This window comes from Miscanthus floridulus, unplaced genomic scaffold, assembly GCF_019320115.1.
Source record: "Miscanthus floridulus cultivar M001 unplaced genomic scaffold, ASM1932011v1 fs_22_1_2, whole genome shotgun sequence".
NCBI lineage: Eukaryota > Viridiplantae > Streptophyta > Magnoliopsida > Poales > Poaceae > Miscanthus > Miscanthus floridulus.
The window spans coordinates 1-27,274 of record NW_027096419.1 but is presented as its reverse complement, the minus strand read 5'-3'; the positions used below and the strand labels follow the sequence as shown (position 1 = coordinate 27,274).

At 45.3% G+C, this 27,274-nt stretch overlaps 2 protein-coding genes across 4 annotated transcripts; both read left to right on the top strand.

Annotated features, from left to right (window-relative positions):
- Positions 1–1,393: 1,393 nt before the first annotated feature.
- On the top strand, positions 1,394–5,476 carry LOC136530895 (pyruvate dehydrogenase E1 component subunit beta-3, chloroplastic-like). The gene is made up of 4 exons (XM_066523606.1): positions 1,394–1,674; positions 1,782–1,876; positions 1,983–2,029; positions 4,347–5,476. The coding sequence occupies exons 1-4, from the start codon at positions 1,599–1,601 to the stop codon at positions 5,317–5,319; spliced, it is 1,191 nt and encodes a 396-aa protein (XP_066379703.1). The 5' UTR covers positions 1,394–1,598; the 3' UTR covers positions 5,320–5,476.
- A 1,064-nt stretch (positions 5,477–6,540) lies between these two features.
- LOC136530896 (actin-related protein 6-like) lies at positions 6,541–11,700 on the top strand. 3 transcript variants are annotated; one of them, XM_066523609.1, is made up of 8 exons: positions 6,541–6,745; positions 7,234–7,545; positions 8,322–9,049; positions 9,806–10,004; positions 10,079–10,142; positions 10,841–10,925; positions 11,173–11,235; positions 11,363–11,700. In XM_066523609.1, the coding sequence occupies exons 3-8, from the start codon at positions 8,343–8,345 to the stop codon at positions 11,490–11,492; spliced, it is 1,248 nt and encodes a 415-aa protein (XP_066379706.1). In that variant the 5' UTR covers positions 6,541–6,745; positions 7,234–7,545; positions 8,322–8,342; the 3' UTR covers positions 11,493–11,700. The 3 variants fall into 3 exon arrangements, with proteins under 3 accessions (XP_066379706.1, XP_066379704.1, XP_066379705.1); XM_066523607.1 differs by having other exon boundaries at positions 8,302–9,049; XM_066523608.1 differs by having other exon boundaries at positions 8,243–9,049.
- Positions 11,701–27,274: the final 15,574 nt, after the last annotated feature.

Here is a 27,274-nt window from a genome sequence, read left to right as displayed (position 1 = left end):
CTTTAGTGTTGGCAGGTTGGGTTAGTCAGTTCTTTTGCGTGTCTAGTTCTGCTTCTGTCTCGACTTCTATCATCTCTTGTATTTCCATTATGCTATAATAGAATCGGTGTTTCATCGCATGGAAAAAAGTGTAAGTCAGAGCTTCCAACTATAGACTGTAACTACGCTATAAGCTTTGCTGACCTTCCGAGGATAGGACTATTTAGGCCTCCAAGTTATTCATTCTTTTGTTTACTTTGAATTACTCCCGTGCCCATGAAAGAATAGATTTCTAAGTAAGTTTAGGGCAGACTAGCAAATGAGGGAAAATACCTTCTATCCCTTTTTAAACTTCTTAACTTCAACTGCACCCACCACTTACGGAGAAAGTTGGAGCAATAAGTTTTGGTGTTTCTAATAATATATTAAAGGCAATGTATCATGTGCAAACCAACCAACCTATGCAAACTTGAAAACTACCAATCAGGACCACTTGATGCTGATCTAATGGATGGGGTGAGAGGTGTGATTTTTTTACGCTTAAGCCCCCACCCGTCGGCCTTTTTTTGCGCTTAAGCCCCCTCACCCCATCCATTGGATCAACATCTAGTGGTCCTGATTGGTAGTTTCCAAGTTTGCACACGTTGGTTGATTTGCACATGATATGTTGTCTATATTAAATGTTGTTGCACCCACACTTGGAGCATGATGTCTAGTAGGATGTAGGAATAAATGGGTACATTGACAGTTGGAAACTCCGAGGAAATAAATAGATCTGATGGATGGTGAGAGTCTAGAAGTTGATTTATTTTGGGACAAATTTTGAGTCTGGAAATATATTTTTCTAAGGAACAGAGGGTGTGTTTTGAGTTAAAAAAATGTTCAAACCCTTTACAAAGAGTCGTTTGCATGTAGGTATTTATCCCAAGAGTTGCTTTTGTCCAACCGCACTTTACTAATGCTGTAAAAATTCATTTTTTTGCGATTTCTTAGTCTGATTTTGGATCTGTTATAGTTAGTCTGATTTTGGTTCTGTTATATAGTTGGATCTCCTTACTAATCCGAAAAGGATAAATTATTTCAACCTCCTCTTGTTTGGGCTGAATCCTCACTACCGGCCAATTCTCCCCTCTCCACTGGGCCGTAAAGAACAACCAAAGCTTTCTTGCACGCGTGACGTTACTGGGCCAGCCCGCGCGAGCGGATCAGGTCCATCCAAACAAGAGGGCGGGCGGACGCCGTCCCGTCGTCGATGGAACCGAGGCTCGCACCGCCGCACCTGCACCCGGTCCACGCGTGCCGCTGTGGGCAGCTGAGTGCGTCGCGTGGGCCCGTCACCTGGTGTGGCCACCGCCACTGCCGTACAAGCGGGACCCAGACTTCCTCGGTGCATAGACCCCGCGCACGGACGACCTGCCTCCCCTCCGCCCAGTCCTTCCACCTCGTCGCCGAGAAGCAGCAGCTGGTCGCGTCGCCTCGTGCTCTCCGCCTCCCCCGCCTCGCTTCCTCCTCCGCCCTCCCTTCGTCGAGGCGACAGCGAGGGCGTATAAAGCGCTACCCCCTCCGCGCGCGTCCGCATCGTCGCCACCGCCTCTCCACTCCACTCCTCGACGAGACCAATGGCGGCCGCTGCGTCCTCCGCGCTGCACGCCGTCGGCGCCGTCGCCTCCGCCAAGCCCAGATCCGCCGCCCCAGGTACTTGTACCTTCCCCCGAAAGCTAACCTCCTCACCCTGTCGCCTCCACCGCGCCGCGCCACAACCGGCGGTTGACTGACTTGACCGATCTGCGTCACCTGTGCAGCGGTGGCGAGGAGGAGCGTGCGCGTGGTCGCGGCGGCCAAGGGAGGACAGGGCTCTTCGGGGAGAGGCAGGCTGGTTACTCGCAGCGCCGTTGCAGTTACGTGCTGCCTCCTGATGTGCTCTCGCCCCTCTACCTGATGCGCTCCCGCTCTCTGCGTCGTGCTGATCTGTTTGCCCCTGGGGGATTGTTGTGCGTGCGCAGGCCAAGGCGGATGAGGCGGCCGCGGCGGCGGGATCCAAGTCAGGCGGGTAAGAATAACATACTGAGATGACTTGCTGCCAACCTGAATTCAAATTCTGGCATAATTTGGTCTGTGCAAACAATTCGTGTTGGTTTAGATGTCACCATGAGATTTAGCCCTGGATGCGACTGAATTACCATGCGTGACTGTCCAGCGGGTTATTATCTATAATAGACTCGCCCAGGACTTGTTGTCCTGTCTTTTGCAGCTGAAACAGATGTTAGCTGTCTGTTAGGCTGTAACTTTACTCCTTAAATTCGGCTACCTCACAAGGTCCTTGCCAGTGGATGTAAGATTGGATCTGTGCGGTTTAGATGTTGAATTATGTTAACTGGGGTTCGGGAGAGGTCAGCGGAGCAAGCAAGGTTGTCTTATTCCTTAATTTAATGTTTTGGCAAGGGTTGTCTTATTCCTTAATTTAATGTTTTGGCAAGTAGGAGTAACACACATGGAATTGGGTACAAATATTAGAGTTCAAGCTCCACCAGGGAGCTATGCTCACCTACTCTAGCGATCATGTTCAACACTCTTTTAAGCAAACTCTGGTTTGCACACATGCACATTTGATGTTGCTATTGGTACTAAAAATAACAGTAGCAGCTTTATGATATATTCTTAGTGAATACTGCCTTCTACCTTAAAAAATGTCCAGAGAACGGGAGGTAAACGATTGGTGATGTAAAACTGTGCTATTGGTACGAAACGATTGGTCTAGCTAAGTTGGAATGTAAAACTGTGCTTTTAATCCCTGTGTTAGAAAAGTAGAATTTTAATGAGGTGTTCTATTGCATTTTGCATTATACTGGATTACTGGTCAACTAGAGCATTCTTATTAGAGCTCAAATTCTATGCTGCAAATCTGGTCTCAGCAGATTTGGTACCTCGCCATGATTTGCAGTACATGTATTGCAGGTTAATCCAAAATAGTTCAAACACTGTTGATGCCTGAGGGCTACATAGTCTATGCTGGGCACTGAAAGGAACTATTGTGTCCTTCTGTTTAGCAGTGCAAATGAACTTGCGTTCAGAATTGGCATGATTGAAGTAGATAAAAGTGATTGGTTAGAAACATAAGTTCCTGTTTCAGCATTCCTTCAAGCAAACTATGTTGACAAGTTATAGACATGAATGTGGGAATAGTAAGGAAACTCTTCAAGGCGACTAGGGTCTATAACCTGGTCTGTATTTGGCAGCACCAAATGTTTTTTTTATTAAAACTAAAAGTGCCTTTTTTTTCAAGCAAGCCAGGTTGACTAGAGGTAGATTGGTTATTGACATCTAGATGTATTGGTTCAAAACCCTGGACTTGCTAGAATTATAAACTTAATTCTCAGGCATGAACATTGGGGCACTGGTAAAGAATAACATGTACCAGTTTTTGACCCAATCAATGCACCAAAGTTGTCAGCAGTAACCAATTGGTTACCACTGACAATCAGAAACCTGTACTTTGTTAAGCTATGTCATGGCAATAAAATGTGCTATTGGCCCACCGGTAAACAACAGCTTGCATCAATTTTTGGACCAATCAGTGTACCACTGTTGTCAGCAGTAACTAGTTGGTTACCACTGGCATTCAGAGACCTGCTGTACTTTTTTAAGCTTTGTTCCGGCAACAAAATATGCTATCGGCCCACTAGTTGAAATCATAAATGAACATAAAAGTCTTGTTCTCTTATATGGAAATTTTGTTATATGATGGCTGCTGTTGTACTATGAGTAATAAGGGATGCTGACAATTCATGTTCTCTTATTTTTCATGTGGCCATGTTGACAATTTTGATTGACTAGAAGTAGACCGGTTCTTGACATCTAAATGTATGTGTTTAAAACTTTAAACCTGCTAATCATAAACTTAACTCAGCCATGAACGTTGGGATTTGGGACACTGGCAAATAACAGCATACAAGTTTTTTGATCCAATCAATGCACCAGAGTTGTCATCAGTAACCGACTGAGTACCACTGACAATCAGAAACCTGTATTTTGTTAAGCTATGTCACAGCAATGAAATATGCTATTGGCCCACTTGTTAACAACAACTTACATCAGTCTTTGAACAAATCAGTGTACCACTGTTGTCAGTAGTAACTATTTGGTTACCACTTGCAATCAGAAACCTGTACTTTGTAAAGCTCTGTTCTGACAACAATATATGCTATTGTCCCCTAGTTTAAATCATAAATGAACATATAAGTACTGTTCCCTTGTACACACATGTTGTTATTTGATGGCTGCTGTTTATTCTATGAGTAAGTATTTGATTTCTATTATTTATGGTTATCTACATTTGCCTGACTATGTTGACCTTTTCTTCTGTTCAGCCATGAGTTGCTGATGTTTGAGGCCCTTCGTGAAGCCTTGATAGAAGAGATGAATTTGGATCCAACAGTGTGCGTCATGGGTGAAGATGTTGGTCACTATGGAGGTTCATACAAGGTGACCAAAGGGTTGGCTGAGATGTTCGGAGATCTTCGGGTTCTTGATACCCCTATCGCTGAGAACTCCTTCACCGGCATGGGAGTTGGAGCAGCAATGAAGGGGCTGAGGCCTGTTGTGGAAGGCATGAACATGGGTTTCCTTCTCCTTGCCTACAACCAGATCTCAAACAACTGTGGTATGCTTCACTACACCTCAGGCGGTCAGTTCAAGATCCCGATTGTGATCCGAGGCCCTGGTGGTGTTGGTCGACAGCTTGGTGCTGAGCACTCACAGCGTCTGGAGTCATACTTCCAGTCAATCCCTGGCCTTCAAATGGTTGCTTGCTCCACTCCATACAATGCCAAGGGCCTGATGAAGGCAGCCATAAGGAGCAAGAACCCTGTGGTGCTGTTTGAGCACGTCCTCCTATACAACCTGAAGGAGAAAATCCCTGACGAGGAATACATCTGTTGCCTGGAGGAGGCGGAGATGGTGCGCCCAGGTGAGCATGTGACCATCCTCACGTACTCCCGCATGAGGTACCATGTGATGCAGGCCGCCAAGACCCTGGTGAACAAAGGGTACGACCCCGAGGTCATCGACATCAGGTCGTTGAAGCCATTCGATCTGCACACCATCGGGAACTCGATCAAGAAGACCCACCGTGTGCTGATCGTGGAGGAGTGCATGCGGACGGGCGGCATCGGCGCCAGCCTGAGGTCTGCCATCATCGACAACTTCTGGGACTACCTGGACGCCCCCATCATGTGCCTGTCATCGCAGGACGTGCCAACCCCGTACGCCGCGACGCTGGAGGATGCCACCGTGGTGCAGCCTGCGCAGATCGTGGCCGCTGTCGAGCAGATCTGCCAATAGCCGGCTTTGCTGAGTTACCTGATTTGTGGATTCAGATTACTGTGTTTTGTTTCGTTGTCACATAGTGACTGCCATTGTGCCTTAGACATGTATTCTATTTTGCAACGCAGAAGCCATACTCATACGAATGCCTTTTGTGGCCTGGGTCGTTTGTTCACTGTGCAGAGTTGGATGCTCTTTGTTTGTTCTTGTACATCACTATTAGGTTTCAGCATTGGTTTGTAGCAGCGCCGTGTTGGTTCTTCTATTTATTTATATGATAATCTATTGGGTATTGGAGTGTGACATCCTAATATCCTACCAGCATGTTGATGAATTGCTGATGCAGAGACTCGGTCCCGTTCACTCCTGCACCTGAATTTGTTGGTTGCATCTTCGATGTTTTATTTATTCGTCTAGTTCTAGTTCTCTGAAAAAACTTAAAACTCATTCGGGCATTGTATCTTCTGCACTCAGATTTTAATTCTCCCATTTCCGTTGCAGCTTGAGCCTTGCGCTCGTCTTCATCTTCATGTAGATCAAACCTGGTATATTGCTAAAACACATGTACTAACACATGTTGCTTATCTAGGCAACATGTCATGTTTTAGACCAAACAAGATGGCTCAAGCTGTTCACAAGCGTACAGTGAGCCGTGCGAGTGTGCGACTGTGCGGACTAGCAGTGGCTGGCTGGCTGCAGCAGCAAGGCAATCTTTTTGTAACTTCGATCAGAATCAGATTTTGGTTGGATGAAAAATGTATTCTATCCATCAGAAGCAAATCATCTGCCTTCGTTCTTGTGAACCAAACGTGGCGATGAATGCAGAAGAGACCGAAACCTGTTTGATCTGAAGAATATCTGGTGTCAGAGCATATTACGACATGGATCTAGAAGGATTCGGCTGTTATGACGAGATACAGTTAGTTTTTATCCACGCCATCACGTTCTGCATAAGAACGGTCAGAAAACGATCGGAAGAGGCCTAAATTATCATTATCATTTTTATATTTTCTTACGGAAATGTCAAATGACAGCGAAGACGGTATTGCCGGAAATGAATAAAGCGCCACTGGGCGGGCCCAGCGGGTAGTCAGGTAGGTCCAGAACTACCCTGCAATCTGGCCCAAAATTTTTTTACTTGTCTGCAGCCCAAGACAATTTTGGCCCAGGATTTTTTTTCATCTCGCCCAACGCCCAGGCAGAGGTTTTCTCTAAAAAAACGCCCAGGCAGAGGCAGGACATCGACCGCGACCATCGACCCCGCCCCTCCCCTGCCGGCTGCCCGCCCCACCCCTGCGCGGCCGCGCGCTCCGCGGCTCCGCCGGCAGGTCCCAGGCTCGCCGAAGCCGCCAAGCAGCTTGCCGGGCCAGCAGGAGGCCGTCCAGGCGTCCAGCCTGCGTGCGCCGCCTGGCCCCTGCCCCCTGGTGGCCTATTGACTTGCCTAGTGAGTGCTTCTGACTTCTCAGCTTAGGGTTTGGAGATTGTACTGTAAATCGGGCTTAGGGGTTGTGGATTTGTGAGCTGAGTGAAACTAGTTGAACTTCCCGCGTTGCCGCGGGAATCAGTGGTGATTTTTCAGTTGAATAATGGCCGACGAAGCTGAATATCAATGATGTAGCTTGTTGGAGAGCATGCTTAACGTGTTGGAGGAGACCACTGAAAACACTCTAGGCAATTGTATTGTTGGTACTAAGTGACATAGCTGTACTTTTATACCATTTAATTTAGATATAGATAGGGTAAGAAAGCATGGTTAATTTATACTATAAGTGACTATTTGTGTAAGTTTCGGACCTATTTATGTAAGCTTTGAACCTTTTAAATGTTTTATCGCAATTTGGTTAATTTATAGTCATGTATACCGAACTTTTTTTTTTGGATTTTATCGCATTTTTTGGATTTATAGTCAATTAAGTTTTGAACTTTTTTTAGTCGAAACGGATGGTCGAGGCAACGTTGCCGTCGCGGCGTGCGAGCGAGCCGCAAGGCGCTGAGCACTTGCAGTGGTGAGGCGGCATGCGCACCGCAGCAGCGGAGTGGCTAGCCGTTGGGCGGCTGGGTGGGGCGGCTGCTGCTCCTGGCCCTTGCTGAGGCACCGAGCGGAGGGTGGAGGCCACAGCAGGGCGGCAGTGGCCGGCAGCAGGCCAACTGCTGTGAGCCCGTGACTGGGAGGCCGGCAGCCGGGTGCCATCTGCTGTCTGCTGATTTGAGTAGAGGACTAACCGGCAACCGTTAATTCAAATTGTAAGTTAATTTGGTCAACTGGCTTACCATTTCAATGCATTATCGATCGCATACCATTATTTATGAAAAATTGAAACTGAGACAGTGTCTAAGGCAGTGAAATTTGCTTAGAGTACTTTGCGTCTTTACTGTTTCACCAATGTTTATCATTTTGTTGTTTCATATCTTGTCCTCTATATATTTCAGATGTTTACACTTTCATATGTTTTATACCCTCTATATATTTCAGATGTTGCCAATTCAATATGTCATTATGTTGAACAATTGGTATTTATATATGTTAAATAATTTCAAGTTATGCTCATTTCTATGAATATATGAAATCGTGCTCAATAATGTGTTATATCCTTGTATATTATACAGCTACTACTATGTGGTATTATAACATGCCAAGTAGGGCTTCAGGTACAAAATTTTTTGAATACCCAACCTCAGAATCCTGGGCCTGCCACCTACTATATGTTGTACTATTGTTGTCACATGTTCACTTATTATTATAGCTGTCAAATCTAGCTTCTAGATCCAATGTTTCATGTGTAACATTACTTTTCAATCTAATTCAGACCAACTATCACCCTAGCTGTATTTGTGTCTTTAGTATGTCTGTTGCTAAGTTGTGTATTGCAGACCTTTCTGCAATTTTGTGCAACCTGCTATTTCCATCGTGTTTATTTGCATCTTTTTCATGTGTGTATAGGGCTATAGGCCCCCTCTTAAATGTGTATAGGCCCCCTCTTAAATTTGACTGTCACTTAGGGACTCCTTTCCCTGAGAAGAAGCTGAGGCTGGGATATACAATGACTGTTGGATCACGTGTGGTGGTGATAGACAATGGGGGTGGCCTTCTCAAGGCTGGCTTTGGCGGAGACAATGATCCAATTGCTATTGTCCCCAACTGTATGGCCAAACCCCCTGGTGGTAATGCTAATTCCAAAAAATGGCTGGTTGCTGATCAGCTGCAGGCAGAAGATGTCGATGTGACTGGCATGACACTGAAGCGTCCTATTGATCGTGGCTATCTTATCAATACCGAGGTGCAGAAGGAGGTGTGGGAACGGGTTTTATGCAATCTTCTCCAGGTTGATCCTACCAACTCATCCCTGTTACTGGTGGAGCCATTGTTTAATCCTCCAGCGCTGCAACATGCAACTGACGAGCTGGTGTTCGAGGAGTTTGGTTTCAACTCTCTTTGTGTTGCAGATGGTCCTTCCCTCGTCCACCTTTATGAGGCTAGCCGCCAACCAATGCTCTTTTGTGCCCAGTGCAGCCTTGTTGTTGACTGTGGCTTCTCTTTCACCCACGCGTCCCCTGTGCTTCAGAACTTTACTCTGAATTATGGCGTTCAGCGTATGGACCTTGGTGGCAAGGCCCTTACAAACTATCTCAAGGAGCTTGTCTCATATCGTTCCCTTAATGTCATGGATGAAACTCTCCTCATTGATGATGCAAAGGAAAAGCTATGCTTTGTCTCGCTTGATGTCCCAGGTGACCTTCACCTTGCCAGGTCTGCTGCCTTCATAATCTGTCACCGTATATATCATATTTTCAATTCTTCTTTCCATTTGTTTAGGGTTAATGTATAATGATAGTTTCAATTAAATTTCAAGGTCACAGCAACCTTGATTTTGAAATGCCATCTAGGAACATGCAGCATTTGGACTCTGCCTGTGCCTGTGTAACCAATTTAACTGCCTCTATCGATAGCCTGTTATTTTCCAAACTTGATTTTATAACTTACTGAACAGAGTGCATGTGCATATATGTGTGGGGGAGGACAAGGTTTTGTAAGTGAAACTTCACTTGGCATTGCAAGGCATGAAATACCTTAACATTTGAATTTCAAGAATGCAAAACTTATCTCCAGCAAACAAACAAACAAATAAATGAACCAAGCATAATGGATTATGTTTCTGGAATCATCCTATACTTGGGTTATGTTTTCTCCATGTTGTTGTTTAAAATGTCTTCTTCAAACACACTGGATTTACAGTGCCAAGAGATGATGTTCTCTCTGGATGCTATGGAATGCCCACCCATGATAGGTGAATGTTAGTGCCTTAGTGGTGACAAATTTTCTTTGCTGAAAGGTTGTTTAAAAGTATCATCCTAAAGCATATTGTGCTGCATTACGTAAAAAAACATGTTAAATGATGTAAAATCACATTCCTTCAAAGTTGGAATGCTACTAATTAGTTGACTGAACCAAGGGATTTTATGCTACTCAAATCACTTAGCAGCTTGCTGTGCAATTGCTTGGCAGGTTATCATTTAAGGACAACCCTTTTAGGTGTTCTTACATTCTCCCCGATGGTATAGCATACAAGAAAGGGTTTGTCAAGGACATGGATGAAGCACTTAGATATCGCTCTCTGCCTCTTGATGAAGAAGCAGAGAAAAAAGAACATGGCCTGGATATAAATAAGTCGGAGGATCGGAAAAAGCCAGAATTAAGTCAAAATGTAACATCGTTGCCTCTTTGGTCTCAGTTGCCTTATGTTTTTATGGTATTATTAATGAAGTTATAATTCTGTAGGAATTTGTATTGACAAATGAAAGGTTCCTAGTCCCGGAGATGTTTTTTCATCCAATCGATCTTGGTTAGTGTCAATGTGAAATGTCCTGTATACTTTTGCTCATAAGATTTTAAATATAGTCTCATTTGTGATATCAATTCTCAAATTGTTTTGGGAAACATATCATTCTTATGATTTCCTTCTTTTCATTTTGTTTCGTAAAAACATCGCAAAACACAATAATAATTTGTTCCATTTGCAATAAATTCAGATAAACCATCAGCTGTTTTTCTGGTTTTTTTTTTGGGTGGGGTGGGGGGTGGGGGGGATTTGCATGTTAAACATTGAGATGCAAATCTAGTCACATATAATTCTTGCCAGAGACTCAGGAGTTGCTATTCACTTGGCCTGTTAGTTTGGATCTACTTACTGAATTTCACATCTATCATTCTTCTTTTCCTTAAACTTTGGCTAACAATAGAAGAAGGGCAGGCCTGGTGCAGTGGTGAGAGCTATCTCACTGAGTCACCAGGTCACGGGTTCGAAGCAGCCTCTTCGCAGATTTTGCGGGGGGAAGGCTTGCCTCGGTTTTTCCCTTCCCTAGACCCCACTCATGTGGGAGCCTCCGGCACTGGGTCTGCCCTTTTTTTTTGGCTAACAATAGAACACAAGACATTGATGTTTTGTTCATTTTTCTTCTGCATAGGAGTATTGTTTGGGGTTGGCATATTGTTTAAGCTGCTCATTTTTTCCATGCTAATCTCTACTGTGCATATTTATAGGCATAAATCAAGCTGGACTTGCTGAGTGTATAGTTCGTGCTGTACAAGCTTGCCATCAATATCTTCAACCTGTGCTTTTTGAGAGGTATCGTTTACATCTGCACTTGTTTTGATCTTTGAATATGCTATGCATGTGAGTTTACATTGTTGTCCTGTTTCCAGCATCATCTTGACAGGCGGAAGCACACTGTTCCCCAGATTAAGTTGTTTCATTAGCATTATATATAGACACTATATGCTATTTTTTTTTCGTTGCAAAGGGGCCATCAGATACACTTGTTATTTGGTGTATTTCGAGGTGGTCACTGAGATTGCACTAATTGTATTGACAGGGAGAGGGAACTTCGGCCTCTTGTCCCTGACAACTACAAGGTTAAAATAACTCGTCAAGAGGAGTATGTCTATCTCTCCCTCTATATATCACAGTCTCCGTCTTATACATGCCCAAACTTTTCAGAGGCAGCTACTGAGAAGAGAAACATCCCATGTATTTGAATGATATTAACACTCGGTTACTTGTAGCCCAATTCTTGGTGTCTGGAGAGGCGGATCTATTCTGGCATCATCTCCTGATTTCGAATCAATGTGCATTACAAAGTCTGAGTACGAGGAGATGGGATCAGCAAGGTGCCGACGAAGGTTTTTCCACTGAAGAGTAGAGCTTGATAATTTAGTTGTATGTGAAATTAGAAGTTCGGTTTACAGCAGTAATTCCTCTGCTCCTGGGATTTTTTTTTAGTAAAAAAATCTTTCTTGTAGTTAACTTTTCAGTAGATACCTCGTGTACCCGCTGATCTGATCTCACAACTGTAGCTAGTGATGAGATTGAAATGGCAAGCTGCCAAGCTGGTTCATCCTTGCATATGATCCTTACTGCCGTAGTGCGTGATTTTTTTTTTGCCCCATTTCTATTGGAGATGCAATGCAACATACATCGTCGTGAACTGCTTGAAGCATTTTAATTTTTTTTGGGCACAACCAAGCAAGACTGAAAATGAGCTTCAGTGTTCAAAATTTAGAACTTTGCTGGCAATATGGCTTTTCCACTTGTGCGTGAGATTTAAAGGCGATTAAGGTTGTAAGAATTGAATTGTGAGGAAGATAGAAGAAATTTGCGTTTGTCAGCGAACTCTCATTTCCTTCTGTTTTTCTTTTGTCCCGGCAAAGTTTATCCACGCGTGGAGTACGTACTTCCATAATACTTTTTCAAAATTCTTTTCTTTTTATAATCTTTTCAAATTCTAGCTCTAAACTCACCCGTCCCATTCTCCAGCAAGTGAAGTGAAGCATGCTTCCAACATCCAAGAAGCTCGACGCTTGAGTTTCCATCCCTTTATTATGCCCAGATCAGTCGTGTGTGTCGTCCAACCCAGGCCGTGGCGTCGGAGGTCAGTGTACGCTGCTGGCCTGATTTTCGCTTGCTTTCGGGGCAATGACAAAGGAAGCACACCGTGCGCACGAAAGCAAAGGTGACGTTAGGCTGAGCGAGCCACGTTCGCTTAAACTTATCAGTCGGTTTATCAATATTTTTCTCACACTAAAACAGCTCAGCCGAACAGAGCCTCGCTTGTGCGCGGGTGTCCTCGAAAATGGAATGAATGGACGGGAGCATTCCACGTCCGTGCATGCAACTTTGCTGCTGCTTTTTTTTCTACGCGAGCCGTGTACTGCGTTTGTTACCTGTAGGTGCACTCCATTTTTTTTTTCTACGGTAGCCGTGGGTATGCACTGCATTTTGTTTTTTTTCCCACAGCAGCCGTGCACTGCATTAGGGAAGCCTTTTCAATGCTATTGACCGACGTCGACGAGATCAAACAGTCAAGGAAGCAATGCTGCAGCGAACCTGGCCGGGTTCGGGACATCGTGGGGGCCGGCGCCCACTGCTCCCGTCGTCCTCTGTGACTATGGGCCTGTTTGGTATGTATCTGGAGCTAAACTCAAGCAACTCAAACTAATTTTTCAACCAAACACCTCAGCTCCAAAACTCCATGGAGCTGTAGTGCAAATGAAGATGGAGTTTTGGAGCACCTCTTTTGCAGCTCCAGAACCACCCAATATGAACCTCCTCGTGGAGTTGATGGGTAATTACCCACCAATGCCACTGGTTACACAAAAAACGGTTCGTTCTTTTCCTCCCGAGACCCCCCGCGCCACATCTCTCTCCTGCGCCTCCTCCAATCCGCAACTGCTCTGTTCTGGCGCCCGACCCCCGCCGCCGCTAGGGTTTGCCCGCCGCCACCCACACCGGCGCCCGCCATCCATCCCTACCGCTAGCTGCCCGAGCCCCGCCGCTGTCCACCGAGCCCCGCTGAACGCCGCCGCCCTCCTGTTGCTGGCGGGCGTGGAGCCACTCCACGGCGCGCCACAGCTCGTCCTCTGGCACGCCGGCAACGTGGCGGTCCAGCGCCGCCGTGACGGCAGGCAGCCCGGCGTCGAGGTCGGCGCGCACACGGGTGAAGTGGACGACGCTGCCGTAGTACCCCCACGGCAGCGGCATGTACATCCGCTTGCGGAAGTCCAGCGCCAGCGTGAGCAGCGCGCGCACCGTAGGAGGACATGGCGGCGGCATCGGCGCCGTCCGGGGACGCGGCGCTGGACTTCTCGGCGAGCAGAGGCGAGGGCGGGGGCGGCGAGGCTGGGGAGACCTCGAGCGCTGGGGCATGGAGAGCAGTAGATAGATGCAGTCCAAATATCTACTAATTGGCTACTGATTGTTTATCTATACTACTCATTATGTGTTGAACACATTGGATTAATCGATGTTCAATGACTTAGGATGACTTGGCTTGAAATGTTTTAGTAATTATTTTGGAATTTACTGCATGTATTTTCATTTCATATTTGTGGAAAGTTCAAGTCATTCATTTTGTCTAAAGAACGGTGTATTTATTCAAACCAGGGGTAAAAATGGCAATCTACCCTCGAACTCCTTTTTGTGGAGCTAAGGACACCCTCCCAGCCAAACACCTCTATCAGACAGCTCCAACTCTACCCAGAGCTGGCTCCACCTGGAATTCTAGAGTGGAGCAGCTCCACTCAGAGTTGGAGGCATGCCAAACAGGCCCATATATGTCGCACTCTGGGAGAAGCTCGAGAATGTGCATTTGCAGGCAGCAGTACCAGATAGATTCATCTGGCGTTGGACTCCGGACGGCAAGTACTCAGCTTCCTTGGCCTACCGATCGTTCTTCAATGGCATTTGTGCCACCCCTGTTGCTACAGAGATTTCACGGAGGAACCGTAACCCCCGGGAGCTATGCCAAACACAGCCTAAAGCTGCTAGATTGGGCTTCGACTCGGCGGTGTTGCTCACATCTTACGAACGCAACGGACCCGGAGAACGTTTGACAAGGTCTCAAGAACGCCACAAGAGCTCATACGTGCTATCATTGAGGAAGCAAGCAGCTGGGTTACCGCTGGTTACTCCAGCCTGTCGCCGGTGATCGCCGCTGCGGACCGCTAGCGTCGGTGTTCAACTTCTTCCAACGTCGCAAAACGGGTGTCTTACAGTTAGTTACAACTACGTGCAATCCACCGTCTAGCAATGCCTCGTGTTTGTATTAGCAGCAGAACTAGAACATGTCCCCTGTCCTAGAATGCAACATACGAGTACACATCTATACATGCACCGTTGTCAATGTTTTTCTTCTCAACGTTTGGTTTGGTCGTCAGATTTAGAATACGTATACGGAGATTTTGTCAATTATTGTTGTCAAAATGATGTGTATCACACTCAAGTCAAAATATTGGGATAAAAATACATACGTAGACCTTTGAAATAAATGCAAACTTGCCCATTATATTAACCGTTGAATTGACACTGTGAAACTAGTTTCTTGATGAAATAATCATCAACTGCAAAAAGGCAGAGTCAAAACCACTGGATTCAAAAAAAAAAAAAATGGGAGCAAAATCACTAGTAATCCTTGAAGCAGGGCCGTAAACACAAATCCTTCACCTATAAAGTCATGATAAACTAGTACTCCAGATCTGTGCCGAGCAGAGAATGGCGTACGTTTTGGCGAATTGGCGACACATATCGGGCGGGGTTCGTTTAGTGCTGACTGCTGAGGTACGTAGAGTGGTTAACTCATCCGAAATACTGGGGTTCGTTTAATTTAATTTAAACAGGCTCGATAAATTTGGGATTTCGTGGAAGTGGAAAGGGGAATGTAGCCAGCCCGTGAAGTGGAACCAGAACTAACGCAAGCGTTTTCAGCATTACCCAACAGTCGAACTGAGCTGTCTAAGCTGTCTATCTGAGTCGCTCCAACCGGTTACCCTTGTTAGGTCAGAGTCTTTTTATTCGGATTGTTCGCGGCCTGAATTCGCGGGCCCGTCGCGACCACGGCCTGTTTCAGAACAGATGGGCGCGGGACATCGTCGGCGCGCCGACAACGCAGGTGCTTTGCCAGTACCTGGTTGTCTGGCAACTATTGCGCTCGGTGCAGCTGAATCCGCTCCAAGCTGCCAGCGTTGTGTGGAAGTGGTCGGCGGACGGCAGATACTCGGCGGCGTCAGCATATCGAGCCTTCTTTCGCTGGCTCGACGTCGCTATTGGGAGCCAAGGAGCTTTGGAAGACGAAGGCGCCGCCCAAAGTGAAATTCTTCTTCTGGTTAGTTGGCCCTTCATGGTAGGCTTTGGACTACCGAACGTCGTAAAAGGCATGGTCTGCAGGATACTGACGACTGCATCATGTGTGGTCAAGAGCCGGCCGGAGTCTGCTAATCACTTGATGGCAAGGCAGCTCTGGTATAGGCTGCTAGCGCCGGTTGGCCTTGCGGCGCTAGCACCGGATGGGGATGACCATTTGGCAACCTGGTGGCTACGGCAAAGGAAACGGCTCCAGGGAGACGCTAGGCCACCGTTTGATTCATTGGTGTTGCTTGTTTCCTGGTGCGCATGGAAGGAGATCGAGAAACAACAGAAACTTTCCGGCATTCTGCGGCGGGGATTGAGGAGCTTGCTGCCGCGGTCACTCACGAATCCACAGACTGGATTGATGCAGGCTTCTCTACCCTAGCGGTGTTGTGCCCCTTTTTGTCGCGAAATTTGTCTCAACTACTAAATTCCAGTAGCTAGGGGTTCTGGTTAGCACCTTCTGATGGCTCCTCGCCACCGTTACTGTTTGGCCTTGTAAACGTTGGTATTTCTCGTTCCTCTTAATGAAGGTCCGATCGAGAGAGAAAAAACACGTATGGGCTGTGCGACGGTGTCGCATGGGACTTTTTTGGGGATGGCCGGATGGGATATGGGAACCAATGGGATGGAATGGATGGCTGACGCATGCGGCCTCAAAAAGTTGCCTCACCTGGCGTCCGATTTGGCCAGGATTCGAATGCTTGCGATGCGATGCGAGGCCTCCTCACCAATCAGCTGGAGTAGAATGCAACCTGCAAACTATAAATTTCCAAACGGGCCGCGCGAAATGGGCTGGCACGGGCCCGGTGCGAAAAAGCACGGCCCTAGCCCGGTACGGCCTGGCCTCTCCCGTGCCCGTGCCTGGCCCAGCCCGTAGCCGTGCCCGTGCCTGGGCCGAAAGGTCGGCCCGTAGTGCCGGCCCAGGCACGGCCCGTTCCAACGGGTGGCACGGGGCAGGCATGGCTCGCAACCGTCGGATCGCGGAGGCGGGGCGTGAGCCGTTGGATCGCCGGGAGGCCGGGGGGTCCGGTATATAAGCCGCCCGATGCGGCCGCTCTCCCCACTCCCCTCACTCGTAACCCTAGCCTCTCGCCCTCTCCTCTCCGGCTCTCCCCGCTCAGTCTGTCGCTCGTCCGCTCCTCACTGCACTCGTAACCCTAGCTCCTCGCCTGCTCGCCGCTCTTCGACGCACTCGTAACCTGGGCTCCTCGACGCCGTCACCATGGAGTCTTCCGGCGGGTAAGAGGTTAGTTCTGGTGGCCGATGGTTCCCTCTTCTCCCTCTCCACCCTCAATCTCCCTCTTCTCCCTCAGATCCGGTGGTTTCCGCCCTCAATCTCCATCTGTTCCCTTATTCTTCATCCCTGAACGTTGATTGAGCCTCGTTCTCGGCATCCTCGCCGCATCTACGTCATCTGTCCATCGTCCACATCGCTGGCTGCCGCCACCTCCGAGGCTCCGGTCTCCATTGAGGTACCGGGGGTGTGCAATCGGTCCATCTCATCGTCGTCGTTTACGGGGCTCCGGCCGTAGAGGTAAGGGTAAACCCTAACCCTAACCCTAATCCCCAACCTAACCCTGCTTTTATCTGTTGATTGTGGCGGCCGTCGAGGAACTGGAGATGGCAGAGATGGCCCCAGGCACCGGGCGACACGACTACGGGGAGTTTGACCACTCCCAGAACGACGAGCTACGTATGTGCGGGATGGCCGGAGATGATGAGGACGATGATGTCCGCGAGGACGCTGTCGTGCTCTTCGGCCGTTCTGCTGCTGACCCCCTTCCCGTCGACGACTCCGACCCCCCAGTCGACGTGGCTGATTCCGACGGTGGCCAGAGCGAGGTTAGCCCTGTCAGTTCTAATCGTCCTTCCAGTCTGCTGTCTGGAAGGACTTTGAGAAGCACTACAAAACTGAGAAAGGTAGAAAGATCAAATTTGCTGCCACTTGCCTTCATTGCCATAAGCGCTACTCTGCTTATTCTGCTCATGGCACTGGGCATCCTACTCGACATCTTGCTAAGTGTCCTAAGAAACTTAAGAAGACCTAGGGCATGACTCAGACTCATATTGCTTTTAATTCTGATGGTTCTGTTCGTCGTTGGGAGTACAGTGCTAAGGTAGCTCGTGTTGAACTTGTTCGTATGCTTGCTAGATTGGACCTACCTCTTATGATTGGTGAAACTGAGGCATTTAAAGATTATATTAAAACTGCTCATAACCCTAATTTTTACCTGTCTCTAAGTAAACCACTGGTAGAGATCTGTTTAAATACTACAATGAGAAACGTGATAAACTGATGGTCTGTTTAAAGGATAATGTTGTTTCATCTGTTGCTATTACCTCTGATATATGGTCTGGAAAGGCTAAAGAAGATTATTTATCTGTTGTGGCTCATTTCATTAATGTTGATTGGCAATTAGAGAAAATGGTACTTGGTTTAAGGTTGATTGATGTGTCCCATAATGCTGAGAACATTGCTGAGCGTGTTGCATCTGTCCTTGCTGAGTATGGTATACTTAACAAGGTTTTTTCTATAACTTTGGATAATGCATCTTCAAATAAAAATACTATGGATAAACTGAAACCTATACTTAAAGAATATTTGGGTTCTGATCTGTTTTTTGCATCAACGATGTGCTTGTCATATTATTAACCTGATTGTGAAAGAAGCACTAGCTACTGTGAATCTTCTCATTGAGGATTTTAGAACAACAATCTCTTTTATGAACTCCTCTAATCAAAGAATTATTGCATACAAGACTTATTGCATTGCTAGTGGTATTAGACCTAGGAAGTTTGGATTAGATATGGATGTTAGATGGAACTCTACCTACCTAATGCTTAAGCACTTGCTGCCTCACAAGAGTACTTTCAGTACTTTCATTGAGGCCAATTACCCTAGAGGTTCAGCTAGTGGTTTCCTTTTGACTGATGATCACTAGGCTATGGCAAATAAAATCTTAGAATTTCTTGAATTGTTCTATGACTCAACTATTGATTTGTCTGGTGTTTACTATCCTACTTCTCCACTTATGATTCATCATCTTGTTAAGATTGCTATATACCTACATAGGTATCAACATGATGAATATCTAAGATCTATTATCCAACCTATGATTGACAAATACAATAAATACTGGAAGAACATACCTGATCTTTATTCTATTGCATTCATATTGGATCCAAGAGCTAAAATTAAGGGATTTACCAAAGTGCTTAGGAAGTTACATTCTCTTTTTAATATTGACTACACTAATAAGTTGCTGGACACCAGAGCTCTTCTATTTAAAATGTATAACAGGTATGATGTAATGTATGGATCTAATAGGCTGAAAAGGGTTGTTCCTCCATCCCTGTCTGGTAAGAAAAGAACAGCTTGGGCTAAAATTTATGATGATGAGGAGTTGGATGTTGAAGCTGGCTGTTCTTCCCTCTCTTCTAGTCTTGATCATTCTAAGAGTGTTTCTACCACTTCTTTGCTGCAGGCAGCAACTGCTAGTTCTAACTCTAGTGAACTTGCATCCTACCTGGACTGTGACACAGTAAGCCAGTTGGATGATGAGTTTGGCATCATGCAGTGGTGGCATGAGCATAAGCTTACTTATTTAGTACTTTCTGTTCTTGCTAAAGACATTTTGACAGTGCCTGTGTCAACCATTTCTTTAGAGTCTACTTTTAGCTTAACTGGCAGGATCATCGAGGAGCGGCGGCGGAGGCTGAACCCTAAAACTGTAGAGGCGCTTACCTGCATCAAGGATTGGGAGAATGCTGAGACAAGACTGCAGCACATGGTGGAGGACAAGGAGCTGGAAGAGGCCTTTTGCTGGTCTTTATCTTGATGTCGACTAGTTCACTTCTCATTTATGTAATGGTTCTGTAATAACTGAGACTTGGACTTGTTGTGATGGATGTAATGAACAATTAATGTAGGTGCTGGCTTTCCTCTTTTTCTGTTTAGGGTTTCTCACAAGGGTGAGTTTTACCTAAATAGGTTTTTAATGAGGCAGTCATTGTGCTTCTACTTAAATTAGTTTTAGTTTTAAAAGTTTGTGTTCTTTGATGTGCTGTGTTCTGATCTGTGTTTTGATCTTTTGTGAACTTAGTCATTTTAGATCTCTTTGAATTGTTGTGCTGAGTTCATTGAGGGGTTTTGCTAGTTTAGTGTCTGGGCCGGCACGGGCACGCTGAGCCTGGAGTTGACATGGCACGACACGACACGCTCCAGGAATGATAGTGCCGTGCCTGAGTCTGAAGTCGGGCACGGTGGCACGACACGGTTCATCAACCGTGCCTAACGTGCGTGCCGAGGCGGGCTAGTGCCATATAGTGCCGTGCCGGCACGTTTGGAAAACTATACTGCAAACAGCACCCAGGGCGTCCCCAACTGGTAGTGAAATCGCGAGCATATAATGTATTTAGGCCTTGTTTAGTTGGGCAAATTTTGGATATTGGGCTACTGTAGCACTTTTGTTTTTATTTGGCAATTAGTGTTCAATCATGGACTAATTAGGCTCAAAACGTTCGTCTCGCAATTTCCAACCAAACTGTGTAATTAGTTTTTTTTCGTCTACATTTAATACTCCATGCACATATCGTAAGATTCGATGTGATAAATATTATAGCACTTTTGGGGGAAAGTTTTTGGAACTAAACAAGACTTTAATTAATTCTACGTGTACGAGAGAGAGCGTAAGAAACCCGCTAGCGCTTGCGGAAGCAGTAGGCTTGCACGGCATCCAACAAGTTTAAGGTCACGGACTCTAGTCGGCTGCCTTTTCCTCCATCTTCCTGTACCTTAAGACAGTCCATCGATGGACTGATGGTTTCGAGTTACCGCCTCGGTCCTCGAAAGAACGCAGTTAAAGCGATTCATGCTTGACCTAAAAGCTTGTTTTGGTTCACACTTTCTAAAGTTTACCTAAATCAGCATCTAAAGTTTAGTCACCATCTGTTTAGTTTGGTGGACTAAAAGAGACCTTTTAGTCCTTTTTAATTAGGGTGTTTGCATCAAAGTAACTAAAAGATGAGATAACCTGATTAAAAGGTGGGCTTTAGTCTATTTTAGTAATACTTAGGTGACTAGTTGGCTAATATATTTTTTAATCCCATTTAATCATAGTGTTAGGGTAAAAGTGACTAAATAAGACTAGATTTAGAAAGTGAGGAGTGAACCAAACACCCCCTAGATTTCTAGTAATAAATCATATGTTTTCAGAGATACGGATATGGATATTTTCAAATACACGTACAAAACATATGTTTTCGATTCGGATTTCTATTCGGATATTTACTCAATTCAACTTACGCGAATGAAATTTTACATTTAATTTTATCGCTAACCAAAGTGAACTAAATGAAAGTACACTTCTAATAATCTCCATTATCGAAGTAAACTAAATTATAATAGATAATATTTAATAAAATAATAGGTCAAGTGAAGAAATTCAAATAAAAATGATAGATAACAAATAGTGATTTTGCTTTATGAGTACTTTTTAACAAAATTGTTACGCAAGTAGAGATTAAAGTATTTATGTATATAAATTAGACAAGGATAGATCACTGAAATAATATAGTTACCAATAAATATTCTAAAACTCAAATATATCAATTAATCAATAAATATAATATTTATATGAATATTTATCATGAAATTATAAGTTATATAAAATAATTGACATAAATAAATAAACTAAAAAAATAAATAATTTACAACAGAAAATATATTAGATTTAAACTAAATAAAAAATCTAAAATTAATTTAATCTTTATGTATCATTAACAATTTAAATTAATAGTAAAAGTTATTTATATATACAATAGTACTAAAAGTTATTTATATATACTATTAAATGATTTCAATGCATCATGACATAAATAAATAAACTAAAAAAATAAATAATTTACAACAGAAAATATATTAGATTTAAACTAAATAAAAAATCTAAAATTAATTTAATCTTTATGTATCATTAATAATTTAAATTAATAGTAAAAGTTATTTATATATATACAATAGTACTAAAAGTTATTTATATATACTATTAAATGGTTTCAATGCATCACTAGTACTAAAAAAATTAAGTAATTGATTAACTCCAGCAAAATGGACAGGTCGCTGCTGCTGTGCAGCTGTGCCAGCAGCGGCGGTGTCCGTCGTCCACGCCACCGTCGTCGTCAATGGCACCAGCTTCGTCTCGCCGGATGGAGGGGCCACGTCTCTCAAGGAGGCAAACATCCTCGCCGCGAAGGCCGCGTACAAGGAGCTCAGTGCAGCCCCGGATCCGGACCCGGTCCCTGCAGCGCTTCCGCCGCCGCCGCCGCCCGGTGAGTACTAGTCTTCTTCTAAACTAACTTTGTCTCCAAAGAACGCCTCAGAGTACTAGTCTTCTTCTAAACTAACTTGGTTCTTCACGTACCTACCTGCTACAGGTGGCGTGAAATCAGACAAGTCGCTGCTGATGGAGCTGTGCCAGAAGCGGCGGTGGTCGCGTCCGGAGTACAGGCACACCCGTGAGGGCCCTGATCACGCGCCTCACTTCCATGCCACTGTGGACGTCAATGGTTCAGATTCAGCTCCCCAGGTACAGGGATGACGAAGCTGAAGCAGGCCTACCACCTGGCGGCAAAGGTCGCGTTCGACAGCCTCAACGCGGTCGCTCCGCCTCCACCACCGCCGCCTCCGCCGCCGCCGTCGCCGCACGGTAAGTTGTGAGCTTGTCTCCCAACGATTTGGACTTTTGGAGTGTAATAGGATTTTTGTCCTACATACTGCAGCTTGAAATTTGAAACAACAGTCTTCAAATTTTCCCTTCTTGCAAATACTTTTTCTGCCTTGCAGATAAATGTATCTTTCTTTCAGCAGATCTGCCCAAATTGGGGATTCATTATGCTTCACTATGGCTTGCCAAAGTCCCTCTTCAGTTTCATGTCTCCACCACCATTTACAATGTTCAGCTTTTTCATGTCTTTAATGCCAAGGGCCCACTATTTTTGCATTTGCATATCTTAGTCCATTTCACTAAGGGTCCACTTGGACATAGATATTGGAGGGGCTGAAATTTAATTGGGTTCAATACCAAAGCAGCTATAGTATTGAAATGGCCACAATTCGAATATTATTGTTTAGATGACCATTGAATTGGGTTTTGGAATCCTAGCAAGTAGCTCAAATCCATTTTCTGTTTGGATGCAAAAGCATGGAATTGAAACACTGGGTAGCTTGATACTGGCCATGGTGGTCAGAGGTTGGCAGCGGCTGTGACGGAACCGACCAATTATACGAAATTAAGTGAGAAAATCATCCACTAGAACAGACGATTTATCCAACTTAAGCTCGTATAACCCGGTAGTCCGTGAAATCACGAAGGATTTCAAACCAACTCGTGTCCCAGCCATGATCGTAGTAAGTTTAGCGGTCACCATCACATATTACATAAAAGTTCGCGGTCTCAGATACATCAGAGTTTAAACATAGTTATTACAAACCAGTTCGAATAAAAGTAGCGGAAGTCATTTGTTCAAACCACACACACACTCACGCGGAGTTTAAATACAGTGCCAGCGGATGATCATCTCCAACAAAAGCATTAGATGAGACATAAGGAATGACCATGCCCATAGTCCTAAGCATCACCCATCGTAGGATAAAGACAGTTGATACAGTAGCCATAGTACATCTGCCCATCTGCAACAAGTGGGAATAAAACCCTGAGTACGAGAAGGTACTCAGCCAGACTTACCCGACATAACCGAAAATAAATGACACCAAGGATTATGAAGGGCTTTATAGTAGGGTAGCTGACTCATTTGCAAAAAGAAGCATTTTTAGCATTTCAAGAACCTTTCTAAAAGCATTATTGCCAAGTGAATTATTATTAACCTGTCAACTAGATTTGCACCTATGCTAGAGTAATCATGTGAATAAGCAGATAATGATAACCAATGATCATTAAACAATTTCCATACTGTCATATTCACTATAACTGTCCAAGTGTTCCATAACATTTACTACGATGAAGTAACTCAAGTCAAGTGCTCACTATCCAGGAGCGATGGCGATTCGAATCGATTCCTAACCAGCTGGTGATTTATTCCTTACACAAACCTTCACTCACCCGCTAAAGTGAGATATTGATCACCGAGTCAACTTTCCAGGAATCTCGAGTTTGCCAGGAACCACATGTACCCGGGGGCCGACCGACTGCACTTTGGTCTTATCATCCCGCCCCCGTGTCCTACCACACCTGCTCCGGTACAGTGCGTTGCGGGCAATCTACTCGGCCCGAAAAATCTCCCAGCTTCGCGGTCGGAAGGTACTTTATCCGGCCAGCTAAATGTAAGGCATGCGTTCAACATGACTCGAGGCCCAACAACGGTCGGTCCTTAATCGACACAGACGGAAACACTACAGTCCAAAACTCTGCAAGTCTCCGTCCGGTCTCAACTTCATTTAACACTTAGTTATACCATGACTTCATAGTCATCCAAGCAGATCCAGGTAACCACCTATAGCTCGCAGGTGACAGGAAATCACCCGACTTCTACCGGTCTAAGCCAGCTAAGCATTGACTCGACTGCGGATACCAGGGTAACAAGGATATAGTATAACAAAGGTAAGCAAGGTATAATGCAGCAACGGTTGCAAACAACTCCTGAACGTAATGCATCAATTTAAAGTAAAGTATTTAATTAAATAATTGCAAACCGGGAGAAAATGCTCCGGGGCTTGCCTCTCTCGAAGGAGCTCGGACGGTGATCGGGGCACTCCGGAAGTTCCTCAACGTCCTCCTCGTCGACTTCTGGCACTTCCTGCTGCTGCACCTCGAGCTGCTCCTCGGGCTCCTCGGGTATGACGACTGGGTTCTCGGTTTGCGATCCTGTATGATGCAATGCGCGTAAGTGATTATGTAAACGGTGCATCGAATGAGATGAATGTAATGGATATGTTGAAATGCAAGGTAGTCAACATCATCCAAGAACTATACTACAAGCACATGTCATCTACTGCATTCTCTTCTACTACTAATATGTTAAGTTAACATACCTTATGAAATGCTTCAAAGATACACCAAAGCTTTACTAATTTCCTAATCACACTTAAAGCAACACTTGCTTAAACTCTAATTAATAATAGGTTTGAATAGCAACATATATTTCTGATGTTCCTAAAAATCTGAGAAAATTACAGTAGCATACTACTACCCTAAACAGACTACCATAAAAATTTCATGGCATTTGGATAAGTAAACTATCCTACACAAAAATGACAAGCTATAGCATACAAATGAGCATGAAATTACTTTGTACTATGAAAAGTGTCAAACAACAGAATTAGTCTTTTTCCTAGGTTCTTAATAGCATATAATGACTGTACAAAAATTATCACATGCATGTTTTATACAAAGTTTGCTCTCTAACAAAAATAACAGAATTCAGCAATTAAAGGTACTTGAACTACACCTCAAAATTTTCCCACAACACATGCATGAAACATATTTTTCCTAAGAAGTACATGACACTAGAAGATTAACAAACTTGGAATCATATTTTTCTGAATCCTATAGATTTTTCTACATATTTTTCAAGTTATCAGCAATATTCATGATTAAATAAAGTTCCACAGAAAAGTATTTCAAAAATGGCATGCAATAATTTTCCCTAGTAGATCTGGTGATAAGGAACCTAGCAAAATTTGTTTCAACAAATTTGGAGCAACTTTGAGTATCCAAATATTTTGCAAACCATTTCTGTTTTCAAATAATAATGAATAAATTGAAAACAAATCATTTAAATGCTACTGGGCCGGCCTGCGGAAATGAACTGGCCCACGGCCACAGCCGGCCTGCGCGGCCCGAGCGCGAGGGAGGGGGAACGGCCCAACAGGGCGTCAGCCCTCGGCCTGGCTCGGCCTGGCCAGCCGAGGCAAGGTGCCCCGCCGGGGCGCGCGCTGGCGCGGCGGCGCAGCTCGGCCAGCGGCCGGTGGCCATCTCCGGCCTCGGCAGCGCAAGCGAGCGAGCGCAGGAGACGTGCGAGGAGAAGGCGAGCTTGGTAGGGTAGCTAGGCGAGGCTGGAGGGGAGAAGGAAGACGGATTCCATGGCGGCCGAGCACGGCGGCGCCATGGCCGTCGGCGGCGAGACGCAGGGAGGCCCAACCTGTGTTCGAAAGGCGGAGCAAGCTCGAGCGCGACTTGAAGGAAGGCGAGGCGGAGTTGCGGGCGCGAGTAATTGGAGAATGGCGTGGTGGTGTGGGAGTTTGACGCCGGCGGAGCTCGGGCGCGGCGAGGGCGGAGCTCGGGGCTCGCGGCTCTGGCAGAAGGAAAGGCAGCGCGGGAGGAGTGAAGGCAGAGCGCGTGCGGCTGGCAGCAGGGCGCGCTCCTCTTCAAGCTCGCCAGCGCGCTGCGTGGTCAGAGCTAGCCGGGCGCGTGGCGGACACGCGGCGGGCGTCGCCTGACGCGGTCAGGACGTGGCGCGGCGACGGGCACGGCGCGCGGGAGAAGAAGGCGCGGCGCGCGGGGGCAGGCCGGGCTGGCACGGCGCTAGGCTGGGCCGAGGCGAGGCGCGCGGCGTGCGGGAGCTCGCTGGGCCGGCTTCGGCTGGCGGGCCAGAAGCGAGGCGGCGGCCCAGACAAATAGAAATGGAATTTTTTCAATATATTTTCAAGAAATTTTTAAATGCCATCTTTCAAATCATTACTTTGAGCAAGAAAATGACCTCTTTTGAAAATGTACCAAAAATGAAAGTTGCTTAGAATTTAATTCCCTACAACTTTGCTTTTATGACCAAAGTCCAAATCTATCTAGATTTTAAATTATAGAATCAAAGTTAAATTTTAACTCAAAACCCTAATTTTGGGAATTACTTTGGGAAGCAAAATTTTGAATTACTTTGAATACAAACCTTGCTCCAAAAACTGTGCTAGACAATTCTAGATGATTTACAAGCATAACCAACAGTTTCTACTCAACTAGCAAGCAAGAATCAGAGCAAAACAACTCTAATAAGTGTATGCATCATTTACTTTTCACAAACATGTTTCGTATGTTTCGAAGTAATGTTTCAGTTGTTATATGCAAGATTACGCATGTATGATGAGGATGCTTGATGATGCACGATATGTATGATTAGCAATGCCTAAATGCAGGCATAACACCGGGGTGTTACAGCCCTCCCCCCTTATAAAAATCTCGTCCCGAGATTTGGGTTACGAACCATTTGTTATAAAATTCTTCATAAGCTTTTTGTAGATACTCTCCTGTTTCCCAAGTTGCATCTCCCTCATCATGATGATCCCACTGTATCTTGTATGTTTTCATCACACTATTCCGAGTAGCACGTTCCTTAGTGTCTAACACCCGGATTGGTTGCTCACGATACACTAAATCTGATTTGAGTTGAATACCTCGAGGTTCTATTCTTTCTTCCGGAACACGCAAGCATTTCTTGAGATGTGATACATGGAAAACTGGGAAAACTGTACTCATTGTCTCAGGTAACTCTAACTTGTAGGCTACCGGACCTCTTCGTTCCAAGATCTTGTATGGTCCTATGAATCTCGCGGCAAGCTTTCTTCGAATTCCAAACCTTTTCTTCTTCATTGGCGTGACTTTCAGATAAACATAGTCACCAACTTCAAACACAAGGGGTCTCCTTCTTTTGTCTGCATAGCTTTTCTGACGTGATTGGGCAGCTTTCATATTCTGCTGAATAATATGAACTTTCTTCTCGGCTTCTTCTACAAAGTCAATGCCATAATACCTTCTATCACCAGGCTCGATCCAATTCAATGGTGT

Excerpts from the sequence above, each read along its gene's own strand:
- LOC136530895 (XM_066523606.1), top strand. The coding sequence starts at position 1,599 with ATGGCGGCCGCTGCGTCCTCCGCGCTGCACGCCGTCGGCGCCGTCGCC. Across the intron at positions 1,877-1,982 it reads TTACTCGCAGCGCCGTTGCA|GCCAAGGCGGATGAGGCGGC; the intron begins GTTACGTGCTGC and ends GTGCGTGCGCAG. Across the intron at positions 2,030-4,346 it reads GCGGGATCCAAGTCAGGCGG|CCATGAGTTGCTGATGTTTG; the intron begins GTAAGAATAACA and ends TCTTCTGTTCAG.
- LOC136530896 (XM_066523609.1), top strand. The coding sequence starts at position 8,343 with ATGACTGTTGGATCACGTGTGGTGGTGATAGACAATGGGGGTGGCCTT. Across the intron at positions 9,050-9,805 it reads GGTGACCTTCACCTTGCCAG|GTTATCATTTAAGGACAACC; the intron begins GTCTGCTGCCTT and ends ATTGCTTGGCAG. Across the intron at positions 11,236-11,362 it reads AAAATAACTCGTCAAGAGGA|CCCAATTCTTGGTGTCTGGA; the intron begins GTATGTCTATCT and ends GGTTACTTGTAG.